The 26,266-nt window shown below is 54.4% G+C and overlaps 7 protein-coding genes across 7 annotated transcripts; 5 read left to right on the plus strand and 2 right to left on the minus strand.

Annotated features, from left to right (window-relative positions):
* Positions 1-3,355: 3,355 nt before the first annotated feature.
* On the plus strand, positions 3,356-4,500 carry JCM15063_006478 (uncharacterized protein; the record flags this gene model as incomplete). Its single annotated transcript, XM_076681154.1, has 4 exons — positions 3,356-3,483; positions 3,572-3,803; positions 3,873-4,184; positions 4,255-4,500. 4 exons carry the CDS (start codon positions 3,356-3,358, stop codon positions 4,498-4,500), a joined length of 918 nt encoding a protein of 305 aa, XP_076531717.1.
* A 137-nt stretch (positions 4,501-4,637) lies between these two features.
* On the minus strand, positions 4,638-8,604 carry SYG1 (Syg1p; the record flags this gene model as incomplete). Its single annotated transcript, XM_076681155.1, has 11 exons — positions 4,638-5,400; positions 5,491-5,722; positions 5,788-5,951; positions 6,017-6,186; positions 6,252-6,518; positions 6,582-6,617; positions 6,679-6,839; positions 6,906-7,253; positions 7,314-7,616; positions 7,683-8,442; positions 8,542-8,604. The coding sequence occupies 11 exons, from the start codon at positions 8,602-8,604 to the stop codon at positions 4,638-4,640; spliced, it is 3,267 nt and encodes a 1,088-aa protein (XP_076531718.1).
* Positions 8,605-9,265: 661 nt separating this feature from the next.
* JCM15063_006480 (uncharacterized protein) lies at positions 9,266-14,295 on the minus strand (the record flags this gene model as incomplete). The annotated part of the gene is made up of 9 exons (XM_076681156.1): positions 9,266-9,618; positions 9,686-10,357; positions 10,418-10,546; positions 10,612-11,502; positions 11,569-12,438; positions 12,499-12,916; positions 12,976-13,205; positions 13,270-13,429; positions 13,510-14,295. 9 exons carry the CDS (start codon positions 14,293-14,295, stop codon positions 9,266-9,268), a joined length of 4,509 nt encoding a protein of 1,502 aa, XP_076531719.1.
* Positions 14,296-16,126: 1,831 nt separating this feature from the next.
* On the plus strand, positions 16,127-18,345 carry JCM15063_006481 (uncharacterized protein; the record flags this gene model as incomplete). Its single annotated transcript, XM_076681157.1, has 4 exons — positions 16,127-16,580; positions 16,644-16,922; positions 16,992-17,445; positions 17,505-18,345. The coding sequence occupies 4 exons, from the start codon at positions 16,127-16,129 to the stop codon at positions 18,343-18,345; spliced, it is 2,028 nt and encodes a 675-aa protein (XP_076531720.1).
* Positions 18,346-18,669: 324 nt separating this feature from the next.
* Positions 18,670-19,773, plus strand: JCM15063_006482 (Rtr1/RPAP2 family protein phosphatase; the record flags this gene model as incomplete). Its single annotated transcript, XM_076681158.1, has 1 exon — positions 18,670-19,773. The coding sequence occupies one exon, from the start codon at positions 18,670-18,672 to the stop codon at positions 19,771-19,773; it is 1,104 nt and encodes a 367-aa protein (XP_076531721.1).
* Positions 19,774-20,308: 535 nt separating this feature from the next.
* On the plus strand, positions 20,309-23,229 carry JCM15063_006483 (uncharacterized protein; the record flags this gene model as incomplete). Its single annotated transcript, XM_076681159.1, has 14 exons — positions 20,309-20,439; positions 20,534-20,596; positions 20,679-21,063; positions 21,135-21,238; positions 21,299-21,391; positions 21,458-21,991; positions 22,073-22,264; positions 22,338-22,399; positions 22,463-22,512; positions 22,579-22,683; positions 22,756-22,815; positions 22,879-22,947; positions 23,037-23,086; positions 23,187-23,229. 14 exons carry the CDS (start codon positions 20,309-20,311, stop codon positions 23,227-23,229), a joined length of 1,941 nt encoding a protein of 646 aa, XP_076531722.1.
* Positions 23,230-23,719: 490 nt separating this feature from the next.
* Positions 23,720-25,970, plus strand: RBG1 (GTP-binding protein RBG1; the record flags this gene model as incomplete). Its single annotated transcript, XM_076681160.1, has 14 exons — positions 23,720-23,722; positions 24,042-24,081; positions 24,178-24,298; positions 24,373-24,443; positions 24,513-24,534; positions 24,607-24,716; positions 24,795-25,133; positions 25,196-25,284; positions 25,347-25,355; positions 25,428-25,558; positions 25,624-25,645; positions 25,710-25,789; positions 25,859-25,873; positions 25,961-25,970. 14 exons carry the CDS (start codon positions 23,720-23,722, stop codon positions 25,968-25,970), a joined length of 1,062 nt encoding a protein of 353 aa, XP_076531723.1.
* Positions 25,971-26,266: the final 296 nt, after the last annotated feature.

Here is a 26,266-nt window from a genome sequence, read left to right on the forward strand (position 1 = left end):
CCGATTTCGTGAAAAAGGTGCGCATGGCTCGCGCTGACAATAGCGGCCAAGTCAAGTGTGAGTCTAGACACCCACAACGTCCGGCTCGACTATCGCGGTCTGCGGAGAGCTGACGTCAAATCCAAACTAGCCGGAGAATCGGATGATGAAGGTCCACAACACAAACGTCAACGAACCACTGCAGGAGAAACATGTGATCTCGATAATCTTCCGCGCAGTATACACCAGGTGCTGATGCATCATCAACCATACAGCCACGACGAAACATGAATCAGTGCTTGCACGCTTGCCGAACAGAAGTATGCTTCTCCGCTTGTTCTCAGATTGCTATCAAAGCGGCTGATTGACTGCGTCCTATGTATGTAGAGATTCAGCACAATGCTTTGGTTGATCACCTCCGCAAGGTGAAAGCCACATTGGCCACCAGGAAACTCAAGCCGTCAACGATCTTGGCGGACTTTTTTGAGCAATACGCAGTCCGTCGCAAAATTCACGAAATCGATCTCGTTGCCAGCGTAGATTGACAGCACTGACTGACTCTGTTGCCTGCACATGCAAACACAGGACATCGACCCCGCTGGTCTCGACGTAGAAAGCTGTACTTGAATCACGATACCAGGCTGCAACCCTAAGTACGTACGGGAATTTGATGAGACCCTCGAGTCGTCTAGCAAATCTCGGCCGTCGATGGACTATCTCAAGAAACGTGTTCGTTCGAACAAGGACGAATCCCTGGATTACATTGACGTATGCAGACCTCGACTCCTGGCAAAAGCGCCAGACTCCGCGATCCAGTCGTACGGCATCCAGTCGCTCTTCGAAACGCTTTGCATTGTTGCGCAGAAGACGTTCATCCCCGGGAGTGCGGCAGCGAAAACCATCAGAGCTATGCCTTCGCCTAGGACGAAGTCGCCTGTTCGCCCCGATGGAGGGTTGCCGGTACATCGAGATTGAAACCTGTGTAGGGGCGAACAAGCGGATTCACCCTGAGCGAAGGCAAAGCGCTTATCGTCTTCGCCGCTGCAGTCCTGGGAGCGAAGGCGCTTTGCGCAACAATACAGAAGGTCTCGAAGAGTGACTGTATACCGTACGACTGAACCGCGAAGTCTGGCGCGTTCGCCAAGAGTCGAGGTCTGCATACGTCAATGTAATCCAGGGATTCGTCCTTGTTCGAACGAACACGTTTCTTGAGATAGTCCATCGACGGCCGAGATTTGCTAGACGACTCGAGGGTCTCATCAAATTCCCGTACGTACATCGACCAGCGTCCGGCCCAACTGATTGTCCAGCCGACGTAAAGTCCGTCAAACGTATACCAGCCGGCCACTTTTTCCGTACCGACGAGCGCGTCGCAGTCGAAATCTTCAGGCCAGCACGAGAATCCAAGCCAGGTTGCAGCAAGGAATACGGCGCCGCGGGGATTTACGAGAGGATGTGGGCCACGATTTCCGCCAAGTCTTGAAGAGGGAGCAGAAAGACGGCACTGGTGTCACCCTTCACCTTTTGGACGAATTCGAGTGAGGTGGCGAGAAAAACGACGGTGGCGACCACACAAGGTTTGCAGACAAGTATAGCTGAAACAGGCAAGTGGGGGGGTCAGTCGGAATCTCCACCTCGGCACGGACCGTGCATGGAGTCAACCTACCGCGGTCGAGATTAACTCGGAACAGCTGGTCCCAGTCGAGAGCCAACAGTTCAAAGATCACATTTGCGCCTCTCGCTCGAAGGCCCTCTTCGAGCCGCGTCGACCCGACCGATGCGAGCCTGGCGGGCAGCGCCGGGCCAAAAGGCCATTTGTCCGCATACCATCGCTGAACTATCGCCTTTGTTGGCGGCTGAGGCGACGCAATTGCAGTTGAAGCACCCACCCGAAGAGTTTCATGCTGATCTCGCCGGCATGTCGACGCTGGACAAAAGTCGCGTAGTCCGGGACGCCGGCTCTGATCAAGTCTCTCGCTTTCTTGCTCGCCGAAGCGAGAGCAAGGATTGTGTCGAGATCGAATCTCCGCAACAGTATCTCGAAGAGCTCGCAGTCGAACAGCATTGCGCTAGTTTGCGCGACGGGGTTTCGCGGTAGAGGCCGTGCACAGCGGGCTGTACGAATGATCAGGAGCGGGGGGTTGAGGCAATTGGCTGTGGATCAGTGAGGAAGGGACGACTGGTTCTCGTTGTGCGGGGATCGTCGCGCGCGCGAACGGACCTCAGGCGCAAACGTCATTTTCTCGCTTCTCTCGCTAGCGCTCGCGCGACTCGTGCGATTGAACGCAATGTTCTCTGCTGTCACATTCGTACATTCGCCTGAATTAAGTCAGTCCGAAACTCTGCCAGTGGCGGGCTGATCAAATGGTAACGAGAATCAGGGTTGTCTTCCGTTCCTGCGTCTGTCGAGTCGCCAGTCTTTCGAACATGCCGAGAATGAAAGACCATGAAGGTCGAGAAGAAGGACAATACTTGACGCGGATCAATCGAGATCGTCCGATAGACAATCGGGACACAGAGATCGAACACACGGCATGCGGAACGACAGCCATGAATGCATCACTCCGAGTCTTGCGGGCGCTACCTAGGGATTTGCTCAGGTTTGCCACCAGAAAACGAAGCAAAGAATGAATTTTCAGCGACCAATGGTTTGATAGGACGTCTCCTCGAACAGAGGGAGAACAAGACGGGATACGTGATCCGACAAGCGAGGAAGAGTCGGAATAGGCGCAAATTCAAGGCACGCCGATTGTAGTGATCCCTGCTGTGAAAGTGAATGCGGCTTCAAAGTCAAGCTGTTCGCTTAGTCGATAGAACCGCAAGAGCCCATTACGATATGGAGAGGTGCAGAGGGTACTGCATACGAGATTTCATAGCTGAAGACTCCTTTCTACTCTGCTTGATGAGCCGTCCTTTTCGCAATTCCGGGCACGGAATATGGACTGAAAGTAAAGGCTGACACACTTACACTCTCAAGTAGCCCATTTAGTCGAGAATGTAGGCTATCGAACTCGACATGTGACCAGAACACGAGGGGTGGTGGCCTGGGTTGGACTGAGCTTGAATCAGCAGAGCAATTAGGCGATGATGCTCGTATTCCATCAGGCATCTACTGAGCGATCGCGGCCGACGCGACCAGTCCATCTGATCCGAGATGCCTCCCCACTCGACAGACTTGGCGGAAGCCTTGGGCGCCTTCTTTGTTTCGGTCGGCGCTGTGATTGATACTGTAATCTCTTGGACGTCCTTCTTCGGCAAAGTGAGCGGATTGAGATGAAACTTGGTGAAATATGCGGCTGCGTTGGGCTGCGGGCAGTCGCGGCACCGCTTGATCTCCGTCCCATTCGCTTCGCCGTCTCGGCTTGAATAACCGACCATGTTCCGACCGCTGGTCTTGCTGGCGCTCGCAGCATGTGCACATCTCACAACGGCGACGATCAGCGTCACTCAGGGCAAGCTCTCGATTGTGGATTCCGTCGCCTCGAGCGCGTCTCACTCGGCCACGTCAGTCAATACTCGGCACTTCCTCCTGCCGATACGGATGTAGCGATAGCGATGATACTGATCCGGTTCCTTGCCCGCGGGAGCTTAGGTTCTCGTCTAGCGCGAGCCCTTCGCCTCGACTGCGGGACCTCGTCCTTTCGGCCACCGACACGATCAAACTCTCGTTCCAGGTTCAGGACGAGGACTCTGGTGTGCCGTTACAACCACACCAGGCGGTGGTGAGCTGGCAACCCGTCGATCACGAGGAACAGAAAGAGTATGGACGACAGTATGCTTCGGTCGTCAAGGTGCGGAGTACCGGCAAAGCGAGATGGGAGCTCGTCAGTCTATCATACCTCGTGTTCTGACTCTTAATGCGTGCAAGAGCTGACGCTCGAAAGGGGTAATAGGATCTCTCGAAAGCTCCAACTTCGCTCCTCTCGCTTTCGCGAGCTTCCATCTCTGCCACTCTCCTCCTCGGAGACCCGAAACATCGAGGCCTGTCAATCCCTCTAGGCACGTTCAAACTCGCAAACGACCTCGTGCTCCCGTTCCCTTATCCTCCGAATGAAGACTTGCCGGCGCACTGGCAGGTCGAGAAGTACTCGCAACAGCCTCGGATCGATTGGACGTTCCGAGGAGCCGAAAAGCAAGTCAATTCAGTCGTGAGCCTGCTTGGACTTGGTTTGGTCTTGTCACCTTGGATCGCTCTGCTCTCGATCGTGAGTTCACTTTGAATTCCGGAAATATGGTCCTCGAAGCTCATTGGCCTCTTTTCTTTTTGTCCTCAAGTTCTTCCACTTGAAACCATCACTGTCTCTCCGATCCCCGACGGTCGCTCAGACAGTTTTGCTCCTCTCGCTCGTTTCGTTCGAGGCGCTCCTCGTCGTGTACTGGGTTCAACTGCGCCTGATCCCGACCCTGCCATACTTTGGTGCGATCGCACTGGTGATCGTGTTGAGTGGCAAAAAGGCACTTGGGCAGATGCGAGCGACACGACTTGCACGAGAGCGGGACGAGATGGGCAAAACCGAGTAGACTCAAGCATTTTCGAGAATGACAAGAAACGATTTGCTTTGCAAACAAACAAAAACTGCGTTGTGTGTACCCCTTGTTATATGTAGGGAACAGCCACAAAATATTCATACAAGCCAAGTGTTCGAGCCACATAATGTTTAGTCGTGCATAGACGCATTGCGCATTCGTTCGGCATCCCTCATTTCTTCCTTCATCGCTTCGTCTGCCGTTGCCGTGTGAGCGTCCTGACTCCTGAGCTCGGCTTCTGCTTCGACCTCATCTTCTTCATCATCACTGTCGAGCCTTCTCCTCGTGTTCTGACCTGTCAACTGATTCTCGTCAAACTTCTCCGTCTCGGGTTTCCGAGCGCCTTCGGTCGAGTCGAGAGCAATGTCGTGTGTTGAGTCCTCTGCTTCGGAAGACGAAGGACTGTCTCCACCGTCTTCAAGGTTCCTCCGTTTTTTGCGTCGAGTCTTCAGATCGGTCGCACCTTTCTTCTGTATAGTCGTCGTGACCGCATCCGAAGGTTGTCTCGATCTCTGTCGGTTCGGCGCAGAGTCTGAACCGCCGGGAATGCTGCCTCGATCTCCCATTTCGTTGTCCTCGACACCATCATCGTCGTCGTCGTCGTCATCGTTGGATCCTTTCCCTGCTCTCTTGTTCCTAGGCCAAATCTTGCGTCTCCATCCCGTATGCGTAACGATCCCATCGATGACGGGTTCGAGGTTCTGTACGATCGAACGGTGAAGCCGATGCAAACTGTTGAAGATGCGTTTCTGGATCGGCAATGCAGGATCGTCTTCATCGTCTCCGAGCGCGAGTTGTCCTCCTGCTTCAGGCGACGAAGCCGTCACGTAGGGCAAGGAAACGTCTCGAGTGACTCGGTAACCATCTCGGTTGCCGATGTGTTCGGCTTCGACACTGCCCAAATCCAAGAAAGTCTCTGCCATCAGCGTTTTGAGGCGAGAGAAGAGGGGAGGTGGGCTTCAGAAGTGGGAAACGAAATCTTACCGGAAAGTATTCCACATGATCCTCCTCGAGGCCTCGACGAGGGCGATGATGTAACTTTGTACAGCAGGACTCGGATGCGGAGCGAGGTAGAGCACCCAAGAGAAGCGGAGGATGAAGTTGACGACTGCAAAGACGTAGTAGAGCCACCAGTTGTCTTTGAAGAATCCGAGTTCGGCGCGCAAGTACGGATGTTTCGGGTTCCTCTTGCCCAGAGACCAATCGAGCAAGATGTCTGTCAGAACCAGAACCGTCAGTACCCGGTAGAAAGTCAAAGGCGAGGAGGGAATGAACGCGAACCCCATGTCGCGACGTAGAGCGAGTTGATTGTTGCAAAGACGATGAACAGTGCGAATCGCCAAGGGTCGCTCGTCTCGTGCCGAGTAAAATCGATCCTCCAATTAAAGTAGAACCAGAAGTACGTGATTGTCGCTGAATATTTGCCGGCGTTCATGAGATGCAAGCTGCAGGCAGTTAAAGGTCAATGTCTTCGAAACGCGAGGAGACGGGAAGCTACAGACAGACGCACGTCAAGCCATCCGAATCTATGTAACGGCGAATCGATTGGCCTAGACGGAAGAATGGCGGTAGTGATGCGAGAACGGCGCTTGTCCAAGTTTTGTTCGTAGAACAGATCGATTGAGCGTTGTCGGGCCAGCCTTTGCTGTAGGTACAGTACAAAAAGCCGAGATTGTAGATCTGTGGATTCTCGTTGAGAGTTAGTGCCGGCATTAAACCTGAAGATAAAGGGAAGATATTCGAACCGAATAATAGATCGAATTGAGCTCGTCTCCGAGGAAGAAATCCCTGAACCTGACCGCGACAATTCCAGACGAGAACACCCGAGCCATAGAACGGGCCATCCACCATCGCGCAGATGCGTAGAACAAATTCAAAGGACACAAAAGGAGGACGAGGACGATGACTAGCCATGCGAGCGGGTATGACGACGGCGAGATGTGATCTGGCCAGAAATTCGAGAATGCGGCCCAAAAGAACAGCGAGAGGATGAAGAAGAACAGTGCCGGGATCTGTCGGTGCGACATGTCAGCTTGAACATCGCAGCAGCAAGAAATGCAAGAACGGATGCTGACCTCGAGGAATTGGTGGTAGTCAAGCTTGTTTCGAACCTGAACAGGAAAGTAGGTCAGCTTCGCTTTCAAAAAAGAGGAACACTAGTCTTGGACTGACATCTAGCTCAAAAATCAAAACATAGTTGATGCGACCGTGATTCCAAGTCGCCAAGTTGATGAAGAACGCCAAAGTGAAAAAGATCGGGAGATAGCATGCGCCGAAGAGCTGCAAGAGGGCTGCCCAGTACGGAATCTCGGCCCGGGTTCTAGGCTGCCAGCCTGATTCGGTCAAAGTACATCGCATCAATATGAGTCCACAAAGACTTGACAGAGAACATCACGCACTGATCACAAGACCTTGGATCATGAGCGGCAAAGCACTGCCCATCAACATTCCGGCCCTCCAGGCCGCGAAATGGTGGTTTCGCTTTTTGCCAAAGTCGCGCAATCGCTCGAGCGCTTTCTTGCGGTTTCCATGCTCAAAAACGCTCGCAAAGGCATCCTCTGTCTTTCGGATCAGATCATCGAGGTCCGAGGAAGACACGAAACGACTGTTCTCGATTTTGGGCTTGTACTGGAGGGCGCATGGGATGCTGGTGACTTTCTCAAACTTCTTTGCCGCTTTGGCGAACCCTGTCCTATTCAGGACTCGGTAGCTCTTGAGCATGCCGAGATAGCGGTAGAACTCGAAAGCTTATGAAAAGGTTCAGGTCAGGATATTCACCTCGGATCTAAATTTCGTGCTGGGCTTACTGGCGAGCTTCAACTTGCTCCGAGCCTGAGTGTACTCTTCGGGACGACCGTGTTGCAGAGCTGCGAGCGGTTTTGAAGCCGGATTGTTCCTTGCCGATTTGCGCGAGTCCTCGCTTCCGTCGGATCGAGCTTGCTCGCCGTCTATCCCGGACGGTAGGCTTGCGGGTGATGATGCGCGTGCGAAAGTACGCCTGACGAGACCCGAACCTGGAATGGCGTGCGCGTGTTTCGGCAGTACGGATTTGAGCGCTTTCGGCGCATGCAGCTCGACATTGTGTGACGCGTGATACTCCTTTCTGTGAGCTAGTTTGCGCGTGTACGGTCAATATCCAGAACCTGCAACGTGAGACAGATAGTTGAATGACGCACTTGCGAGTTCTGTCCATTGCTGGCCCAGCTCGTCGAAGCGCTTCAACGCTTGTTCCATGCGGTCATCCCAGAACGCTTCCACTTTGGCGAGCTCTTTGTCGGTCATCTTGAAGAAGCGTTGAGACTGCGTCGGTATCCGATCCATAATCTCCTCGAGCGAGTTCTTGTGCGAGAGTTCGAATCTCCACTTTCTCAGAGTCGGTCGTTCGTCCGCTGCACGGGCGCTTTCGAGGTTCGGCTTGAAATGATCTCCTGCTGATCGGGTGAGTCGTGCTTTGCTCGACTTGCGAGAGTTGGGTGGTTTTGCGATCAGGCCATTCGCAGTTTTGGTCGTAACGTCCGAATGCTCGCGTGAGGAGGTCGATAGACCGGAGGTACGCCGCAATGTCGGAGGTCGAGCTCCTATCGAGCCATAGTGATCGTCATCCTCTTCGTTGACCTCGACGTCGTTCCCGGGCTGCGAGAGCGGGCTCTGAACGTAAGAGTCGGGCGATTTTGACAGGACGTCGGGGAGCTTGACTCGCTCGTCGTCCGCGTCGTCCGAGTCTTCTGCGCCTGCGCCTCGTTCGAGATCCGCCTCGTGAGCTAGGTAATCCTCGACAGCGTGTCTTGGTGAGGCATTTGAGGCGGCGCTGTCAACCGTCTCGCGCCGTTTCGGCTGTTGCTGTATTTCACGCGGCAATTCTCCAGGTTTCTCATTCCGTTCAAGCTCGAGTAGTTCGTCTTCAGCTCGACCGATCTGCTTCTTCAGTTGTCGGTACTATCGGGACGGAACTCCGGAGTCAGGACGCGAGAATTGCAAGTATAGGCGAAGGCAGATTCGACGCTGCTCGCACGGGACAGTGATTGAGGAGCTCACGTCGATGTAACCATTACGCCATTCGTCAATTCGATGAGACGCGAGATAGCGAGCGAACTTCATCTAGCTCGAGCGAAGGCGCTGCTACTCTTAACGGTTCCCGCTCGCACCGTCGAACTACGTGCCCTCCTGAGACAGACTAGAGCGTGTCTTGTGTGCTTCCAAGTAGGTTCGTCTGCGACCTTGTTGCGACTGAGAGTGAGGAGACGAGTCGAGACTGAAACCGGAGCGCGATCGAGATCAGGCGATGCAAGGGCGATAGAGCCTAGCGATGGCGATGTTTCGCAGAGCAGTTTCACCGAGCACACGACGACAGACCAGATCGAGGAGATGGTGTCAGACCCGAAATCCAATCTACTTGCGAAAGTCGCGCTGGGCGCTGGATCGGCACTATGACCGCCATTTGAAATCTATATTCTCGTTCGCGCGAGATTCAAGTTGCTTTCTCCTCTGGATGGACTCTTGCATGGCAGGGTCGAACAAGATTGTTGCATGAAGTCAGGATAGTTAGGAGGGGTATTCAGAGCTAAGTGCAGCGCAGAGGGAGGGGAGGGGTACAGCATTGGGAACGTGCGGGTATCAGACAATCGGGGCGAGAACAAGGCCTGCAGGATATGACAAGATCGTGAGAGAGCGAGTGGGAAAGATGTGGAAACGAGGGTGACAAATGGCGTACTGCCACAGGCGAGAGGGGAGGACATGGGATACTCAGAAGAGTCAACGACTAGCGTTGGCGTGTATGCTGGTGTAGCTCTTGCGAGTATTGTGGTTGGGGATTGTGAAGATGAGAGGCCGGGTGTGGTCCTGATTTGGACGGTGGTGGCGGCGGCTGTGGGTATTCGCCTCGTACCGGCCCCGCTGAATGCCCCTCAGACGCGCCTCGGCGGTCGACTGGCAGGACTGTCGGGCCAAAAGGGTTGCCAGGGAAATGTCGAACTGTCGGCGAAGATAATGGAGGTCCGTTCGAGCCCGGGTGCGCCGAGAACGAGATAGGACGTTCTTGGAAGTTGCGATGGGAAGGCGCCGCAGAGGTCGACATGGGTCGCATTCCTGGAACAGCAGGTGCGGACCACGCTTCTGGAAGATCGCGGCACATGGCAAGGTCAGTCTTCTGGCAACAATGACATTAAAAAGTGAATCTCACCTTGAAGGCCTGGCCGCTGCGCTGGACTAGCTTCTCCTCGCGTGATGGACACTCCACCGCGCCCGATTCGACCGTTCAGGTGGTTCTCTGTTCGGGCGAGAATCTCCTTCGAAGTGAGCTGCGAAGGGTTGGCGAACAGCTCCTGGTCGTTGAGAATCGATAAGCATTCGGTCGGCACCTCCCAGAAGTCGTCTTGCAATTCGAGCAGCTCGTGCACGACCCGAGCAGCCGAGAAGCTCTCATCTCGCGCTGGATCCTTGCCTTTGGCGTATAGGATGTTGGGCGAGATGACGGTCGCGAGGTTCTGCAGATCCATCTTCGATCCCGTCTCCTCATCGACATGTGAGAACGATGCGACCCATTTGAGAAACACGAACAGGACCTCCATCGTATCGCGGTGAGGTTTCGGCATGAGGCAGCAGCAAAGGTGCAGAATGTTCTTCCGTTGATTCGGATCCTCGATGCGTTGCGCCGCGATGAACAGATGGAACAACTTGAACGTCATGAGAGGGTCTGGCAGGTCGCGCAGGAACTTCTTGAGAAGAGCCGCGAGTTGGACCGGGTTGTCGTCGGAGAGGTTGACAGATCCGGAATCGCGGTCGAGCGCTTCAGTCAAGTCCTTGAGCCGACGGATGTTGCCATTCTTGCGGAAGATGCCCTCGATGGACATGTCTACGAGTTGAAGAGTCAGTCAGCCAATCGATCGTGGAATGTCGCAAAGGTCCAACTGACCCATCTGCTTCATCGCCGAGATGACATCGTCGACGAATGATGGAACTCGTAGCGATCCCGGACCAGCTCCATGCATCGAGTCGGCACCATTGCGCTCGACCAAGACATCGAGAGGGATAGCAAAGACTCCTATCATCGCCAGTGACTCGGCAGTTAGTAAATGAGAAGAACCAAAAAGCGAACTACACGCTCACCCTTTTTCTTGACCTTCTTCTGCTCGTTCCCACCTTTGAACAGCTTGCCCCAAAATGTGTTCTTCCTCGCATCAATGATGTCGAGCAGGTCGTCGAGAGGCGCAACCTCCCGAAGCGCGCTCGTCTCGCTGGCAAGAAGCACAGCAGCAACGTGCTTGACGATAAAGTATTCGAGAGCCGACAATTCTGAAAGCAGCTTGTTTGGGAAGTAGTGTCTGGACTCGGATCGCTTCTGCTCGGCTTCCATCACTTTCGGCAAATCGGCGAGCGTGATTCCTTCCTCATCTTGCGTCGGCTCCGAAGTCCCTCCGAGAACAGGGCCTTCCTGCTGTGGCACGCTGTCTGGCTGCTCGTCGACAATACGAACAGCGGTTGTCGCGCGATGGAAGCCTGGTCGCTGAGGCGTAGACGCAGCATGCTGCGAATGAGGTCCGCTCTGTGGCAGTTGTAGAGACGGACTGTGTGCGTGATGACCTGAAGCAAGTGCCGGAGAGGCAGCTGCGGGACGATGTCTTTCATCGGCTTGACCAGGCTGGATTTGCTGCGTCTGAGGAGACCGGGGACTGGATGTTGTCGGTAGCGATTGAGGATTGCTTGATGGGATAGGCGTCAGAGTCGGGCGAGGGATGACAGTACCGCGAATCGGATCGACGATAGGCTGGTCCTTTCGCGACGGGACCGGAGGTTTCGTCTGAAAGAGCTGGAACGTTGAATCGTCGCTTTGGGCTGTTCGACCGGAAGGTGATTGTACCACGGTCGAACGCTTCGGTATCCGCGCTGTTGTCGACGATAGCTTGCGATCTAGCTGGACAGACTTCATGCGCTTAATGTCGGTCGAGTCGCGATACGTGTCGTAAAGTGACCGTTCCGCAGCGTCTTGCTGTTCGTCGTCTGCTCCGCCAGAGACAAGTCAGCGATTTCGTACCTGGGAAGATCACCTGGCGGGGCAGGACTTACAGGCTGGTACAACGCCTCGTTGCTTGAGCCTTCCATATAGTTTGTTCAGAGCGACGCAGAGCAGGAAAGCGTATTGTTCCAGGCGCGTAACATACTCGAATCCATCGGTCGTGTCTTCGAGACTGCCGCCTCGATCCCGCCTGGCACACTGCTTGCAGAACAATGCGCCGTCGCCTTCACCTTGCTCGCCTCGGCTGATTGCCGCCCAGACAAAATCTCTGACCCAGACCTCGTCCTGGTAGAGGGGCGAGTCTGGTGCAAGCTGGTCCTTGGAAGCGATTCTTCCGCAGTGGTGGCATTTGAGGCATGGCAGATGCCATCTGATCGAGGTGCCCAGTCGAGCACATTCCTCCTCGACTGTCAAACGACATCCTTCGCACAAATCCGTTGTTGCCTCGCCTTGACCGACGAGTGTTCCAACCGCACGAGTGAGCGACCGGTATCCGTATGGTCGAATCTTGTTTGATCCGTTTGCCGTGACCGCGCTCTTTCCTCCTTCGTTAGCGGAAGAAGTGCTTCCGGGGACGGCTTTGCGATTGCCAGAACCTGGAGGACCTTCCCGATTCGCTGATGATTCGCTTGTTGGACTCGTCATTCGGTTTGCGTCGGGATCTCTTGCAAGTCGGTCGAGGCGACCTAAGAAGACTCCTATCGCTGTAGTGTTCGAGAACTCACGCTCAAGCCTGAGCGAGGCCGTGAGAGCGATGCGAATGAGGATCTTGAGGTAATGCGCGAGACCAGTGACCAGCGAGAGCAATTCTTGAGTAATCGACATTTTGCGGGCCCCAGTCTCGTGCGTGTGCGAGAGAAGCATGAAAAAGTTGACGACTTTCTTGCAGAGCATTCGAGCTTCTCGCACATGCGACATCTCTGCGGGACCAGATCATTCAGGGGCTGATACGCACAAGATGGCGAAACGACTGATCGTACCTTTAGTGCCCGCCGTACGAAACGCACTGTTCAGATCGTCGATTGCGGCGAACAGCGTCTCGACGTGCAAAACGAACTTTTCGGCCATCCTGACGCCGTCCATGTAGTGCCCCGAGCTGACGTGCCGCAGCATTTCCGAGATACACGCTGCAGAGCTCTCTTCAAAGGCAGAGAGAATGGTCCAGATCCTGTAGACTTGCTCCTCCATGTGTTTCTGCCGAGCCTTCAGGGTCGCCGGCGTCTCGGCCTGTTCCTGCTCCATGTAATCGAGTTGCTGAATGGGCGAAACCGTAGCTGATTTCGGCGCACTCGAATCCTCGCTGGCCTCCGCACCAACGACCGCAGCAGTGTCGGTAACAGGCGCTGGCAGCGCGTCCTGGTTCGGTTTTGGCGTGGGCGCGAGCTTGATGTTCCAGAACTGCAATGATCCAAAGTCAATACCCAGCTCACAATGTCAGGGGTGGCATAAAAGCTCGCCTTGTGTATCATGTAGCACTCGGGGTGCCAGTGTTCGTCGATCGAGTTCCGGTTGATTTCGACAAACTGCTTGAGAATCGCCGTTCGACATCCCGTACATTTGACGGCGAATCTCGTCGAGTAGTGGAAATGACAATATACGGATCCAGCATGCTCGTAGTACGAGTCTTGCGGACCAAACACGGTTGGACAGACCGAGCAGGTGAAGTGCTCGACGTGAAATTTCATGTCTGCCCGATCACATGAAGCGTTAGCGACAACTTCGTCTATAACGTCGGTCGTGTGATTCCGCACCTAGCGCCGTGATATAGCTCCCCCTCAGCGCAGCACCGCACTTTGAACACAGGAGGTTCAGCCGCCGGAAGTAATCGGTTTCACATAGGGGCACCTGGCGACCTGATCCATCGGCGGCTTCGATAGGGAAGAACTTGGCCGCAACGATCTTGTTGCAATCCTGGAAGGAATGGACAAATGCGTCAGAGGTTCCTCGCTGGATTTTCAGCTCGTGATTCGGAAACAGTCTGCGTGACCTACCTGACACCGGAAGCAATCGAGATGATACACCGTGCCAAGAGCTCGCACAAATTGCCCAGTCATCGGCAGCTGACACTTGGCACAAGTGGTTGGACTCGCGCTCCGTTTCTTCTCGATTCCTCTCTCGCTATCTCCACTCGCCCCCGAGTCGCCTCGTCCTCTGCCGCGCTCACGTTGTCTCTCAGTGACTTCGTGACTGTCAGAAGAACCGCCTCTTCGACTCTGCGAAGCAGCACTGCCTGGTCGGGACGAGGCATGGGACTGCGAATGCGAATGCGAGTGCGAGGTCGAACCGCCGGCTGATCGTGGCTGAGGGAAAGTTGAGGATGATGGAGTCGGTGGGAAAGTTGGGGATGGAGTCTGTCGGTTCGAGTTGGGGTTCGAGGAATTGGGCGTGTGCGCAAGAGGTCGAGGATGCGCAAGAAGGGAAGATCGGTGTGGAGCATGAGAAGGATCGAAATGGGCGCTTGTCGGGGACGAGACCAGAGGCGATGTCCTGCCGCTAGATGATGTACCTCCTGGCAATAGGAGAGTGTCGATTGGAGCGAGGTGTCCTCGGGATGAGCGCACTCCACCTAAGCCGCCGGCACCTCTGCCCGCCAAGCCAGGATCGGATGACTCCTGCCTCGCAGCCCTGCTACCTCCTGGTGCATTTCCTGCGTGCTGACCTTGCCCTGGATCGGCTGCCCGCCCGCCTGGACCGCCCAGGGTGCCTCCACTCGCGGAGAGTCTCCGATCCCGATCGGAGGAGGGACCACCTTGAACCGCCTCATCTCCTACGGACATGTTGACGTCTGTACGGCTACCGCTGGCTGTCCTGCGCGGGGGTTGTCGAGGTGTCTGATCGGAAGTTGAATGAGGGACAGAGCGAATCGTGGAGTTTGAGGACGCTGCAAGGTGCGCTGCTGGCGTATCTGCTGTATGCGTACCAGAGTGTGACTGGTGGGACATTGCGCGCTAAGCGCTGCGGGAGGTGACACAGCGAAGCGTATGGAGTTGCACGCGAACCGCGCTGTCACACTCGCGTTGTTGAGTTGGCTCGGAGGTGTTCACTGTATCGTGTCTGTGTATGTATCGAGACAGATTGCGAGCTGCGATCTAGACCGGTGGGACGGCGAGCGATATTAGACGAGAGGGTCCGACGAAGCGGTCTTGGGTGTTCAGTGTCGACGATGCGATTCGACCGCGTATCGGGTCTGGCCGTCCTTGTGCGCGAGGGTCGAGCTGTGCGCAGAGCGCCTTTGTGGAGTCGCGTCGCCCAGTGACCGCGGTCGATCGAGTGGTTGTTGCCGCCGATGTTGCTCGCGCCTCGACGTCGCGATCACCTATTCTGGCGCGGACTACTGACTCCACATGACCTCTTGCAGTGTATACATTACACTACAATTCAAGATAAAAAAGTTTGAGGGACGCAAGCTTCCGCGTCCTCATCCTTATCTCCGAGCCAGCGGTCGGCATCATACGCGCCTACCATAGCGCAACTAGAGAGCCACTGCAAGTTTCACCTCAAATCCTCTTCGCCTGACGATTCAGTAGAGACTCTGTGCCCCCCTGTTTCAGCTATCTTGAGCTATCTGCCGAAGGCACGTCCCGCGAGGTCGAGGTTGAATTTAAGCCCGACTTATGCCCTGTGCCCGCAAGTATTGCTATATGATCGCTCGCTCTTGATGCTGAGCCGCATCGCAAGGTCGCATGGTAGTCATGCATCGTCGTTTCGGGTGCCGAACGCAGGCGTCAAGAGCCTAAATCGAGGGACAAGGTCCACCGACGCCATCGCGTTCGTGCCCCATATTGCGCAGACCCCAACCCTGACAGGACGATTCTTCTCGCAGTTGTAAATATCTGCTGCGCTCCCCGCCTTGCTTGTGAAGCAGACTTTCGACATTTTGCCAGCACCTTTCAAGCTTGGATCAAGCGCAAGCTTGCCGCTCGTACCGGTGTTGAGGAGGATACCTGGTCGTAAGACCAGCGTCACAGAGTTGAAGACTGACGTGCAGGATGGCTACTCGTTTAGATGGGATCGGCGGCGGTCCGGGCATGTCCTCGATGTGAGTTTGTATTAAGGTTCTCGCACTCGTTTCGGATACCTCCGCTGCTAAGTCTAAGTTCTCAAAGTTTTGTAGACATAGTGCCCTACGTAGGATCATGGCAATCCGATGAGTGTAGACGTCCAAGAGGCGTGTTCTCGACTCTGACCGCTGCGACTGCTGCGATTGCTGCGCCTTGTCTCGTCCGACTCGCAGTTGAGCCGACAGGAACGAGAGCATGGTTCTGAACTGACGCAGGGTTCCTGGCCTGCTGAGGTTAACCAGAATGAGCTCGGCCAGGGTGCCGGAGGCTGACGCGCTGACTCCGTCCAGGGTCATAGCAGCTTCATCCGGAGGCAATTGTAATAGTTTGTAGGGGAGGTGATGCAGCGATGAGCAGCGTGCAGTTGTCGTGTACGTTCGGAACGCGCAATCGCGAGCCGTTTGACGTTGATGCCGAGCTTTGGACGGACTGCGAACCCGGATAAGGAGCTCCACATGCAGACGGATTTTATTCAGCAGTCATTTCTTCTCTTTCTTCTCTTGCTCTCGTCTCGACTCAGTCTCGACACTCGCGGTCACAGTCAATCATGAGGTTGCAGACACCTCTAGCGCTTCTCGCGACTGGCGCAATCGTCTCTGCCGCTCCGCAGCGCTACGGCGGTCAAAACGCGCAGCAGCCCTTCCTCCCCGATCTCTCGACGGATGACTTCGAGACCATTCAGGCAGCCTTCAAGATCCCCTTCGAGGGAACCAGCGAGCGTCCTAGCCCTCCCGGCAATGCTCGATTCGGCCAGGACGAAGAGGACACCGTCTCGATCCCGAGTCCTTTCCCTCGACACCCGCCCGCGCCCGTCATCGATTTCTCGCACTTGACCATTCTCGAGATCGTCAACGCCTCTCTTGTTCACCATCACAAGCACGAGCATGACGGCTTCGCACCGACCGTCATTGACGAGCACGATCCGGCTCATCTGCCGTTGCACAAGCTTGCTTGGCTAGTCAATTTCTCGTCAGACGCACAGGAGTACCTCCAGAAAGACGGTGAGCCACAGTATCGCGTACTTCCAATGAAGAACAAGTCAACTCATACTCTCTCTGCTGCAGACATCACTCTTCTAGCTCCCGATGATCAAGCTTTGACGCCTCCTCGTCGTCGTGGCGGTCATGGTCCCGATCATCACCATCACGGAGGACCGCGTGATGCTCACAAAGACGATGAGCTGTCACGCGAGCACGTGCCGCATGTCTTCCACTCGGAGCATCTTTCGCCAGAAAGCCTGCGAGAACTTGCTTCCGAAGATAACGACGGCGATGACAAAGACGACAAAGAGAAGGAGAGGAGGCGCGAGATCTTCCGCAAGATCATCTCGTATGTCGGAAAGTGTGAGTACGACAACCGTCCGTTGTATCGCATTGGCTCGGCATTAACGCGTATATTCAATTTTTCTGCAGACCATGTCGTACCGGGTCGTCGGCAGGCCCACGATTTGGCGGACTCTTCGACCCTCGCTACTCTCCTCGACGATTCACGAATCAACGTTCGTCCCGGGCTTGATTGGCGCCCTTTCCCGCACCCAACCATCCGGTTCAATGTCTACGTCGAGAAGCGTGGACCCACCATCCTCGCCAAGAATGGTGTCATCCACCTCGTGTCGGGCCCGCTTGCTCCTCCCTTCGGGCCGCTGAATGAACTCTTCATTTTCCCGCAATTCTTCTCCTCGATGACCTCGGACCTTCAAAAAGTCGGTCTCGATGAGGCTCTCGCCGCGCCACACGCTCATCAAGACACGAGTGACCTCGAGTACGCCGCTGTCGCTGAGGACCTCGTGGACGAGCTCGTCAAAGAGAAAGGACTAGAGGAGTACACGGTCTTTGCTCCGTCGAACTTGGCCTATGCCCGTGTCCCGTAAGCTCCGGCAGTATCCACCCGATCCTTTCAGCGACTCGCTGACTCTGTCTCTTCAGGACTGGCATTCTCGCCGGCCTCCATTTGCCGTACCCTTTCGCCAAGAAGGTCCTCAAGTACATTCTTGCTGGTCATGTCGTACCAAACACAGTCTTCTTCAGCGACTTTTACAAGAACGACACGGGCTCGTCATCCGTGCACCGCTTTGCCACCTCGCACGAGACTGATGTCGAGGTCCCGCTCGAGTGGATCCATGAGTCGCCACCTCCCGCTCGTGAATTTGGTCCCAAGTCCTTCAAAACGAAGGAGTGGCGAATCCCTGGATTCCCTGGACGACCGCGCGATCGCGATGAGCGCGGACCTCCTCCTCCTCCTCCCAGAGGACCCCGCGGAGAGCGTCCTCCTCCTCCTCCCAAAGGACCGCGCGGAGAGCGCCCTCACCCTCCTCACGAGCATCCTGGGCCCGGCTGCCGAGGCAACATTACCCACTATGAGCTCCCTACGCTGCTCACGGCTGACAATGCGAACGCGACTCTCAAAGTTGCAGTCGTGAGCTATCGTCCCGGTCCTGGAGGAAAGGGCCCAATCAAGCGCAGTGTCGTCGTCTTCCCTGTTCGACCTCATCACCACGAGCATGACCACGACCATCACCACGAACACGAGAGAGGACCGTCCGACGCCACCTTCTGCCCTGGCCGTCGAGATCCGTTTGCACCGATCAAGGCGGTCTTTGCAGACTTCCCCGCCCGAGCTGGAGCGATTCACGTGCTCCCACGCATCATTCCTCCTCCTCTCCCCCCTCACCACGACTCGGAACACGATAAGCACTCGCTGAACGGTTTGGCGTCCGAATACGAGCGCAAAAAGCTCCGCGACGCCCTTGACCGCATCTTCTTCTGAGTCGCTCCTTCTCGTGCTTCTGTCCCTCAAGCTGTGTCGCCCTTGTCCTTTGCCTCAGTCCTCACTCTTCCTGCTCCTTTTCCCCCACCCAACCCACTGTATCTACTCCACACTCTCGCAATCAGTCTGTCTGTGAATATTCGGAAACTGCCCTTGGTCGTCGATTCAGACTTTGGAATGAACAAATCAGTACATCTGGCAGAACTCTTGAGAGCGAAACAGAAGCAAAGAAATGCCTGATGCGAACTTGGTTCATCGGAATGCCTGATGGGTCTCGGCATCTGACTACTTCGAAACTGTGTATCAACCCGCGCAGTCAATCCGATGCCAGCGCTACCAGCATCACATGCGATCCCGACCTCGTTTCGGGTCGCGACATCGACCACCCCACGATCCACCACCGCCGAAGAGGAATCGCTGTACGATTCGTTTCACTCGGCTGCTGCATCTCGAGCGATCTCGACTGCTTCTCCGACTTCACTCGCACGCAAACTTGAATGGATCGAACGCTTGTCTGTACCGGGAGTCAGTCTCGAAACGTTGAAAGCATCTCTCGAATTCCTCGATCCGACAAGTTGGGCAGATCTTGTCGTCGAACGACATATGGAGGCACTTTGTCCGTACCCAAGCTGTAGCAACCGCGCTTCGACAGAATACACGGGTGTTGAAGGGGAAGACACGGAAGGACGATTCGAGGGGAAGTTCAAACTGCACGGTGGAGGCCTGTTTGATGCTAGACCAACGACAGGCGCAAAGGACAAAGGGCCGTACTGTTCTACCAGGTGTCGGGCCAGGAGTGATTGGATCAAGGCCTTGCTTGCGAAAGAGGGTCCGACAGGAGGCAACGAACTTCTCGAAGACGTCGAGAAGCGAAGGCAGCAAGTTAGAGAGTCGACAGACGCCCTCGTAAAGGAACAGCAAACACAACAACAGAAATCGGACGCGAAGGAAACGTTCAAAACAGATCTGCTGTCGACCTTGACGATTCGCGAGAAGCCATCTTCGACAAAACCTCCTGTCGCACCGTCTCTCGATTCAGCTGCGATCGATTTCGAGCGACCTGCATCAGCTTCAGCAAATTCGAAAGAGTCGTCCCGGTTTCCCCTCGATCCATCGAATGCTCCCACTCGAGCGCTTCGCAATTCCTCGTCCGCTTTGCTGCCGTTCACTACTTCGTCTCTCGGTCGTACGATCCTGTCGTCCTCTCGACGCTCAACCCCAGTCCCAGCCGCCCGCCAACCTCGAATCGGCATCAACGGACTCCCACCTGTGCGATTCCTCTCTGAACCTCGCATGATCGATGAGCGAGGTCGAGAAATTGAATGGGCCGAGGAAGAGATCGAGGATGACGAACAAGGAGACTTGGTGCGAGAATTGATGGCGGAAGCCATCGAAGTCAGGAGGTTGGTCGAGAAAGGGGAACTGTGATTGAGCGGTTCTGCACAAAACAAAATCGCAACAAGGGAGAATGTTGGAAAACTCTCCGCAGGATGCGGCCGTGATTCATTCGAGTCAGAACATCTTCCGACAGAAGAAGAATCTTCATCAATAGCGGTCGGCAGCATGGAATCGCTCACCACCGAGCATGTTGTTTTCCTCGCCAGCGCGAAGATATGCCGCAAGGGCGACATCCTGCGTCGTGGAATGCAGCAGAACGAAGGATGGAAGGACAGGATACAATGCAGACACGGAGCATGGATGGAACATCGTCCGGTCGTCCTGGAAGAGCCAGGGAGTGAGTTTGGCCGAAATTATTTGCAAAAGCTATCTTCCTCACCGATCAAGATCTTTCTTAGACATCATGGACAAGGGTTCAGCCAAATTTCGAAATACTGTGTCTTGCCGAGAGATCGTAACCGCTCGTCGGGCGGTGAAGGACCACCGTCATCCATCACACTTCTCGTCTTCCTTATACTCTCACGCTGCGACTACACCTAACTCGACGAAGAAACGGGTGACATTGATGGCCGACCTTGGACCTGCTACAACCGTACGGGATGAACTCAACACGGCGGTTTCGGCGAAATCAGCACTGCCACGAACGATTCGATCAGACTCGCTAACAGACGGCAGCGCATCAGATACTGACGGAGAGTGAGTCTCGAATCCGAGGATACTCCGTACAGCACCAAGCAGGGTCGCCAGAGCGCTCGACATTGGCATTGTCTGACCCCTGTTCGGTTCTCAGGCCTATCGCAACCACTACAATCACGACGACCGACAAGAGGGGAACGAGAGCAGTATCAGAAACGTACGTTCCCCATCTGACTAGCTTTCGATGGCGCAGTTCGTTGTAGCTCACGTAGTTGTCGTAATCCCCCACATCTCACTAGGGTTACTCACGTCGGGGCCTCAGCGATAAGATCTCATGCGGATCCGACCACCGGTACACTCCTGTTGCAACCGATTCCAGCTCGAGATCGTGATGCGAGCAAGATCAAGACGAAGCGTTCCCGGCGTACACACTTTACTCCGCGAACTTCACATTTCGATCGGGATAACCTCTCGTCCGCTCAGGATGTCTTCAGAGGATTCTGGACTCTGTTTTGGATCGTCCTCGCAACTGCCGCGACGAGGAGTGTCATGCGCAAACTCGAGGAGAACGGTGGATTGTATCGCTGGGACTTTGCCGACCTGATCAGCGAAGACGGACTCAATCTCGCCATCAGCGATGCGGTCATGGTATCAAGCACACTCTTATGCGTCCCATTTATCAAGGTATGCTCGACTGCTCTTCCGACCAGACCCAATCGGAGTATGCCCAAACTGACGCGAGCGCATTGACGCAGCTGATCTTGTCCGGTTGGATACGATACCACGGAGCGGGACTTGTCCTGCAACACATCGGTCAAGCAGCGTTCCTCGCCGTTGCAGTGAGATGGACGTTTCATCGGTACGTCCCACTTGCTTTCGCTACCCTGTCGAGTCGAGTTGATCGCTTCTGCGACGCTAGTCAATGGCCGTGGGTTCAGTCGGGTTTTCTCACTTTGCATACTCTGAGTATGCTCATGAAGACGCACTCGTATATCGCAACTAATGGAGAACTGTATGTCACGCGACGAGAACAAGACCAACCAGACTTTCGCAGGGCTGACATGGCGCGAGAACCCAGATCCGAGAAATTGCGTGCAGTCAAAAGACACGAGAAACAACTCGCAAAGATCCTAGAATCTACCCCGGGAGGATGGGAAGAAGCGAAACGGATCGCCCGCGAGAATTGGGAGATCGCAGTACGCGACAACCCGACCAATACCGGCGTCACGACTTCTTCGGACTCTTCCGTATCGACCTCGAATTTGGCGACTCCTCCTCTCGCGCACAAACTCGCATCGGCCGAAGCGGCGGTGCTCGAAGAAAGTTCGGTACTTCACCATCGAACTTCTCAAGCTCGACGACACGAACCGCTATCTGCACCTCAGCCAGTTCGAGAAGGTGACGCTCCACGCGAAGGCATCGAGACTCTCACTTGGCACCCACGGGAAGAGCTTAGTCGACTCGCGATGGCGATCGCAGAAGACAAAGAATTCTTGACGAGTAGTGGTCCTCAGCAGAACAGCTTCCCCAACAACGTCAGCTTTCTCAATTTCATCGATTACCTGTTGATTCCGACCCTCGTGTATGAGCTCGAATACCCTCGTACGAAAACGCAAGTCTTGCCGAGTTTGGTCCCTGTTCAGACTGAAACGCCAAAAGCTGCACTGACTTGGTTGCTGCCCAAACCACACAGGATCCGGCCACTGTACATCCTCGAAAAGACGGCAGCGACATTCGGTACCTTTGCCCTGCTGATCCTGATCGTCGAGCACGCCATCTTGCCAGTCATGCCGTACGCTGGCGAGTCGAGTTTCGTCGCATCCGTGCTCGATCTCGCTGTGCCGTTCACCTGCTGCTACCTATTGATCTTTTTCATCATCTTCGAGTGCGTTCATTCCTGTCCGTCTTGAGATGTGCCAAGGGGAGCTATGCTTGACTGTTTCCCGTGCCTAAAATAGGTGCATCTGTAACGTGTTTGCCGAAGTGACGAGATTCTCTGATCGAGCATTCTATTCGGACTGTACGTTGTTTCCGAGTGACCACTCGCCTTGCTCCTTCTCTCTGACCATCGAGCGAGCAACAGGGTGGAACAGTACAACATTCGACGAATTCTCACGAAAATGGAACGTCCCGGTCCGTACCGCTCGCCTTTTTTGTCATACGATAGTCACGCTCTCGCTGACCTTGGTCATCCTTCAGGTGCACACTTTTCTGTTGAGGCATGTGTATACATCGACTATGACGACCTACAAGTTTTCCAAATTTCAAGCTGCTTTCGTTACATTCTTCCTCTCGGCCTGCGTGGTGAGATTGACCAGTCCCCATGCGTCCGCATTGATGAGAATATGTGCTGATTCCGTATCCGTGTATCCCCAGCATGAATTGCTGATGGCAGTCGTGACCAAGAAGATCAGGATGTATCTGTTTGTCATGCAGGCAAGTCTGACTTGGGTTCACACTCACGCCGATCGAGATCTTGACGCTTCCCTGCGGTCACAGATGGCTCAATTGCCATTGATCATCATTGGTCGGATCAAACTGTTCCGGGATTACCCTGCACTCGGCAACGTCAGTACAATCACCTCTGCTTGTTTTCGAAAAAGACTGTACATGGATTGTGAGAGGCTGACTTTGCTCGGCGACGAACGCATCTGCAGCTATTCTTTTGGCTGGGACTGCTGAGCGGGTTCCCGATCCTAGCTGTCGGGTGAGCGAGCTGAGGCTTTTATTGCAATCGCTCCCAATGTTTGTTGAGACTGACGATTTCTCAATCCGATGCGTTCCTTTGCAGGTACATCCGATATTAGTCCCAACCCGTTGCTCATGAACGGTACTACCGAATCCGCTTAAGCCGTTCACACACGAGCGAAACATCCGCAATATTCCGGGATCTGCTGTATTCCGCCTGGCCGTCTTGTACTGTGTACTCCATTGCAAATCATAACCCTTGAACCAAGAGAAAAAAGCGTGACAACCGGACCAGAAAGTTAACGATGAGAATCGTCATTTTTTGGCCTGTCGACTTGGCGCGTTTATCTCGGACCGCTACGCACGCCCCGTTTGTTCAATTGCGCTGCCGAACCCTGAACTGAGACTCTCGGAGCCGGCCAAGCACCCACTCGATCCCGAAACCGTCACTCGTCGACGTTCTTGTTTGATCAAAAACCCGAAAACTCTCTCTCTCACCAGTCACCATGTCGGGAACGCTAGTCGACCGCATCAAGGCCATCGAAGATGAGTGAGTTCTAATTCGACACCTACGAAACTTGCACCCGATATGGGCCTTTGTTTCCTTCGGAACAATTTGCTGATCAAGGTTTCATCTGTCGTTTCTCTCAGGATGGTAAGGGTTGATCGGATCTTATCCTGCTGCTCAAGAATCAGACCAGATACGATGCCAGACAGCGAACGGGAGAGTCACGAGCAAGTGAAGGCGGGGAATGAATGAGGTGGAACAGTCGTCGGTCGTTCAGCGCTCACAGCAGAGTGTTCGTTGATGCCTGGACATTACAAGGATGTAGCAGGCCCAGAGGATAGGACAAACCAGGTCGAGCGATATCCAGCATTTCAAGCTCATCTCGACCTCCGCGCGAAACAATCCAAATCTGCTCGACTTGAAACTGACCGTTTCGGCTCCTGTCCTTCCTGGTTCTTTTCTCTAGGCCAAGACGCAAAAGAACAAAGCCACCTCTCATCACTTGGGTTCGTCTCCATGTTCCTATGTTTGAAACGGGTCCACTTCTTCCCAAAGGTACCGCAAACTGACTCGACCTTCCTTTGCGTTGCGACACAAAACAGGTGGTTTGAAAGCCAAACTTGCCAAGCTCAAGCGTGAGCTTTTGACCCCTACTTCGGGAGGAGGAGGAGCAGGTGTCGGTTTCGATGTCGCGAGGACGGGTATCGCCTCGGTCGGATTCATGTGAGTGACCACATCATGAGAAGCCCATCCTGAAAGATTTCAGAGAGCTGATCTAGGTGAGATATGTGTCACAGTGGATTCCCTTCAGTAGGAAAGTCGAGTTTGATGAGTGGTTTGACGGGAACTGAATCCGTTGCTGCCGCTTGTGAGTCTACCCTCTCTTCCTAACAAAAACATTGCTCGGGATTGTCACTCACCGCTTCTTACCGCACAGACGAGTTCACAACCCTCACGACGTGAGTTGTGGGATTGATCTTGTGTTTCAAGAAATGGCTTCACAAGCTAATCAACCCCGATTCTCTCTGCAGCGTTCCCGGTACTTTGACTGTGCACGGAGCTCCAGTTCAGATTCTCGATTTGCCCGGTATCATCGAAGGAGCGAAAGATGGCAAAGGACGAGGTCGGCAGGTCATTGCAGGTGAGTCGTTGCGTGCTGGGGGCGTCGACTGCGGATCTCTATCGCGGTGGCTGACCTTTCTTTGACGGCGGTATGCAGTCGCTCGGACATGTAACCTCATTTTCATTGTGCTCGATGTGCTCAAGCCTCTAGGCGACAAAGCAATCATCGAGAACGAGTTGGAAGGTTTCGGTATCCGGTTGAACAAGAAGCCTCCGGCGATCACGGTCAAGAAGAAGGACAAGGGAGGAATCGCCATCACCAACACTCAGCCTCTCACCAAGTTGGACGCCGACGAGATCAAAGCCGTGTTGCAAGAATACAAGATGGCAAACTGTGACGTTCACATTCGATGTGACCCCTCTCTTGACGAGTTCATCGATGTCGTTGAAGGAGGACGCGTTTACATTCCTGCGGTCTACGTCCTCAACAAGATTGGTACGTCTGTTGCTGTGAATCATACTGCTCAGGTGTTGACCTTGGAAGATGCTCTGGGACAGACGCAATCTCGATCGAAGAACTCGACCTCTTGTACCGGATTCCCAACTCTGTGCCGATCTCTGCCAAGGACTGGCTCAACATTGACGAGGTGCGTGTCTTGGTGTACTTTGATGCACCTGACGACCCTGCTCACTATTCGTCGTGTTGCAGATGATCGAGGTATGACTCTTCAGGAAACTCCGCTTTGTCTCGCCTGTCGCCTTGCACTGACACCTTGATTGTGTTGCTCAGACTATGTGGGAGAAGCTTGACCTCGTGCGAGTGTACACAAAGCCCAAAGGCAAACAACCTGATTACACCGCACCCGTCGTTCTCAAGCGTGCCCACTGCACCGTCGAGGATTTCTGTAACTCGATTCACAAGTACGTCGAGTCGAAACTTGCTAGCCGTCTGCGCCTTCCTGACCTCGATCTTTGCGCTCTTTCAGGGAAATCTCGAAGCAACTCAAGGTAAGTTCGATCGCAATCGCTGAACTTATTCGCTTCTTGACGATCTTTGCTTGTGCCCTGGCAGTACGCAATGGTCTGGGGTTCTTCTGTCAAGCACTCTCGAGGGCAGAAAGTCGGACTCACGCACGAACTCGCCGACGAAGAGTACGTGCTCGTAACCTCTTTTGATATCTTGAAAAGTGCTAACTTGACGCTCCTTTTTGTTTCCTCCAGTGTCGTCTCGTTGGTGTACGTTATTCTTACTCTCTCTTCTTTCGTCTCCTGCGTGTCATGCGGCCAGACCACTGACGATCTGTCGATTTTCTTGTCACACAGCAAGAACTAGAGAAATATTCACTTTTGAGAAAGATCAACGTTCTGGTTGCTTCTTGGGACAATCTGTACATAGTCCCTTTTTGGCAATTTCCAGGACATATCTTTTCCTCAAAGATATCGTGACGAATCTCTTCTACGTCGAGAAAGAGAACCCTATTCCATCGGCAGCGACTGGGGGATCGTTAAATGATTTGATTCTTTGGGCCCGCGAAACCCGTTGTGACTTGCGCCATTGGTGCTCAAGCATACCATACTCTGCATGAATCTCACAGATGGTCGTGATATGCATTCAACACACGATGATCA

Source organism: Sporobolomyces koalae, assembly GCF_050403365.1.
Source record: "Sporobolomyces koalae JCM15063 DNA, S_koalae_JCM15063T_v1_ctg57, whole genome shotgun sequence".
NCBI classification, from domain to species: domain Eukaryota; kingdom Fungi; phylum Basidiomycota; class Microbotryomycetes; order Sporidiobolales; family Sporidiobolaceae; genus Sporobolomyces; species Sporobolomyces koalae.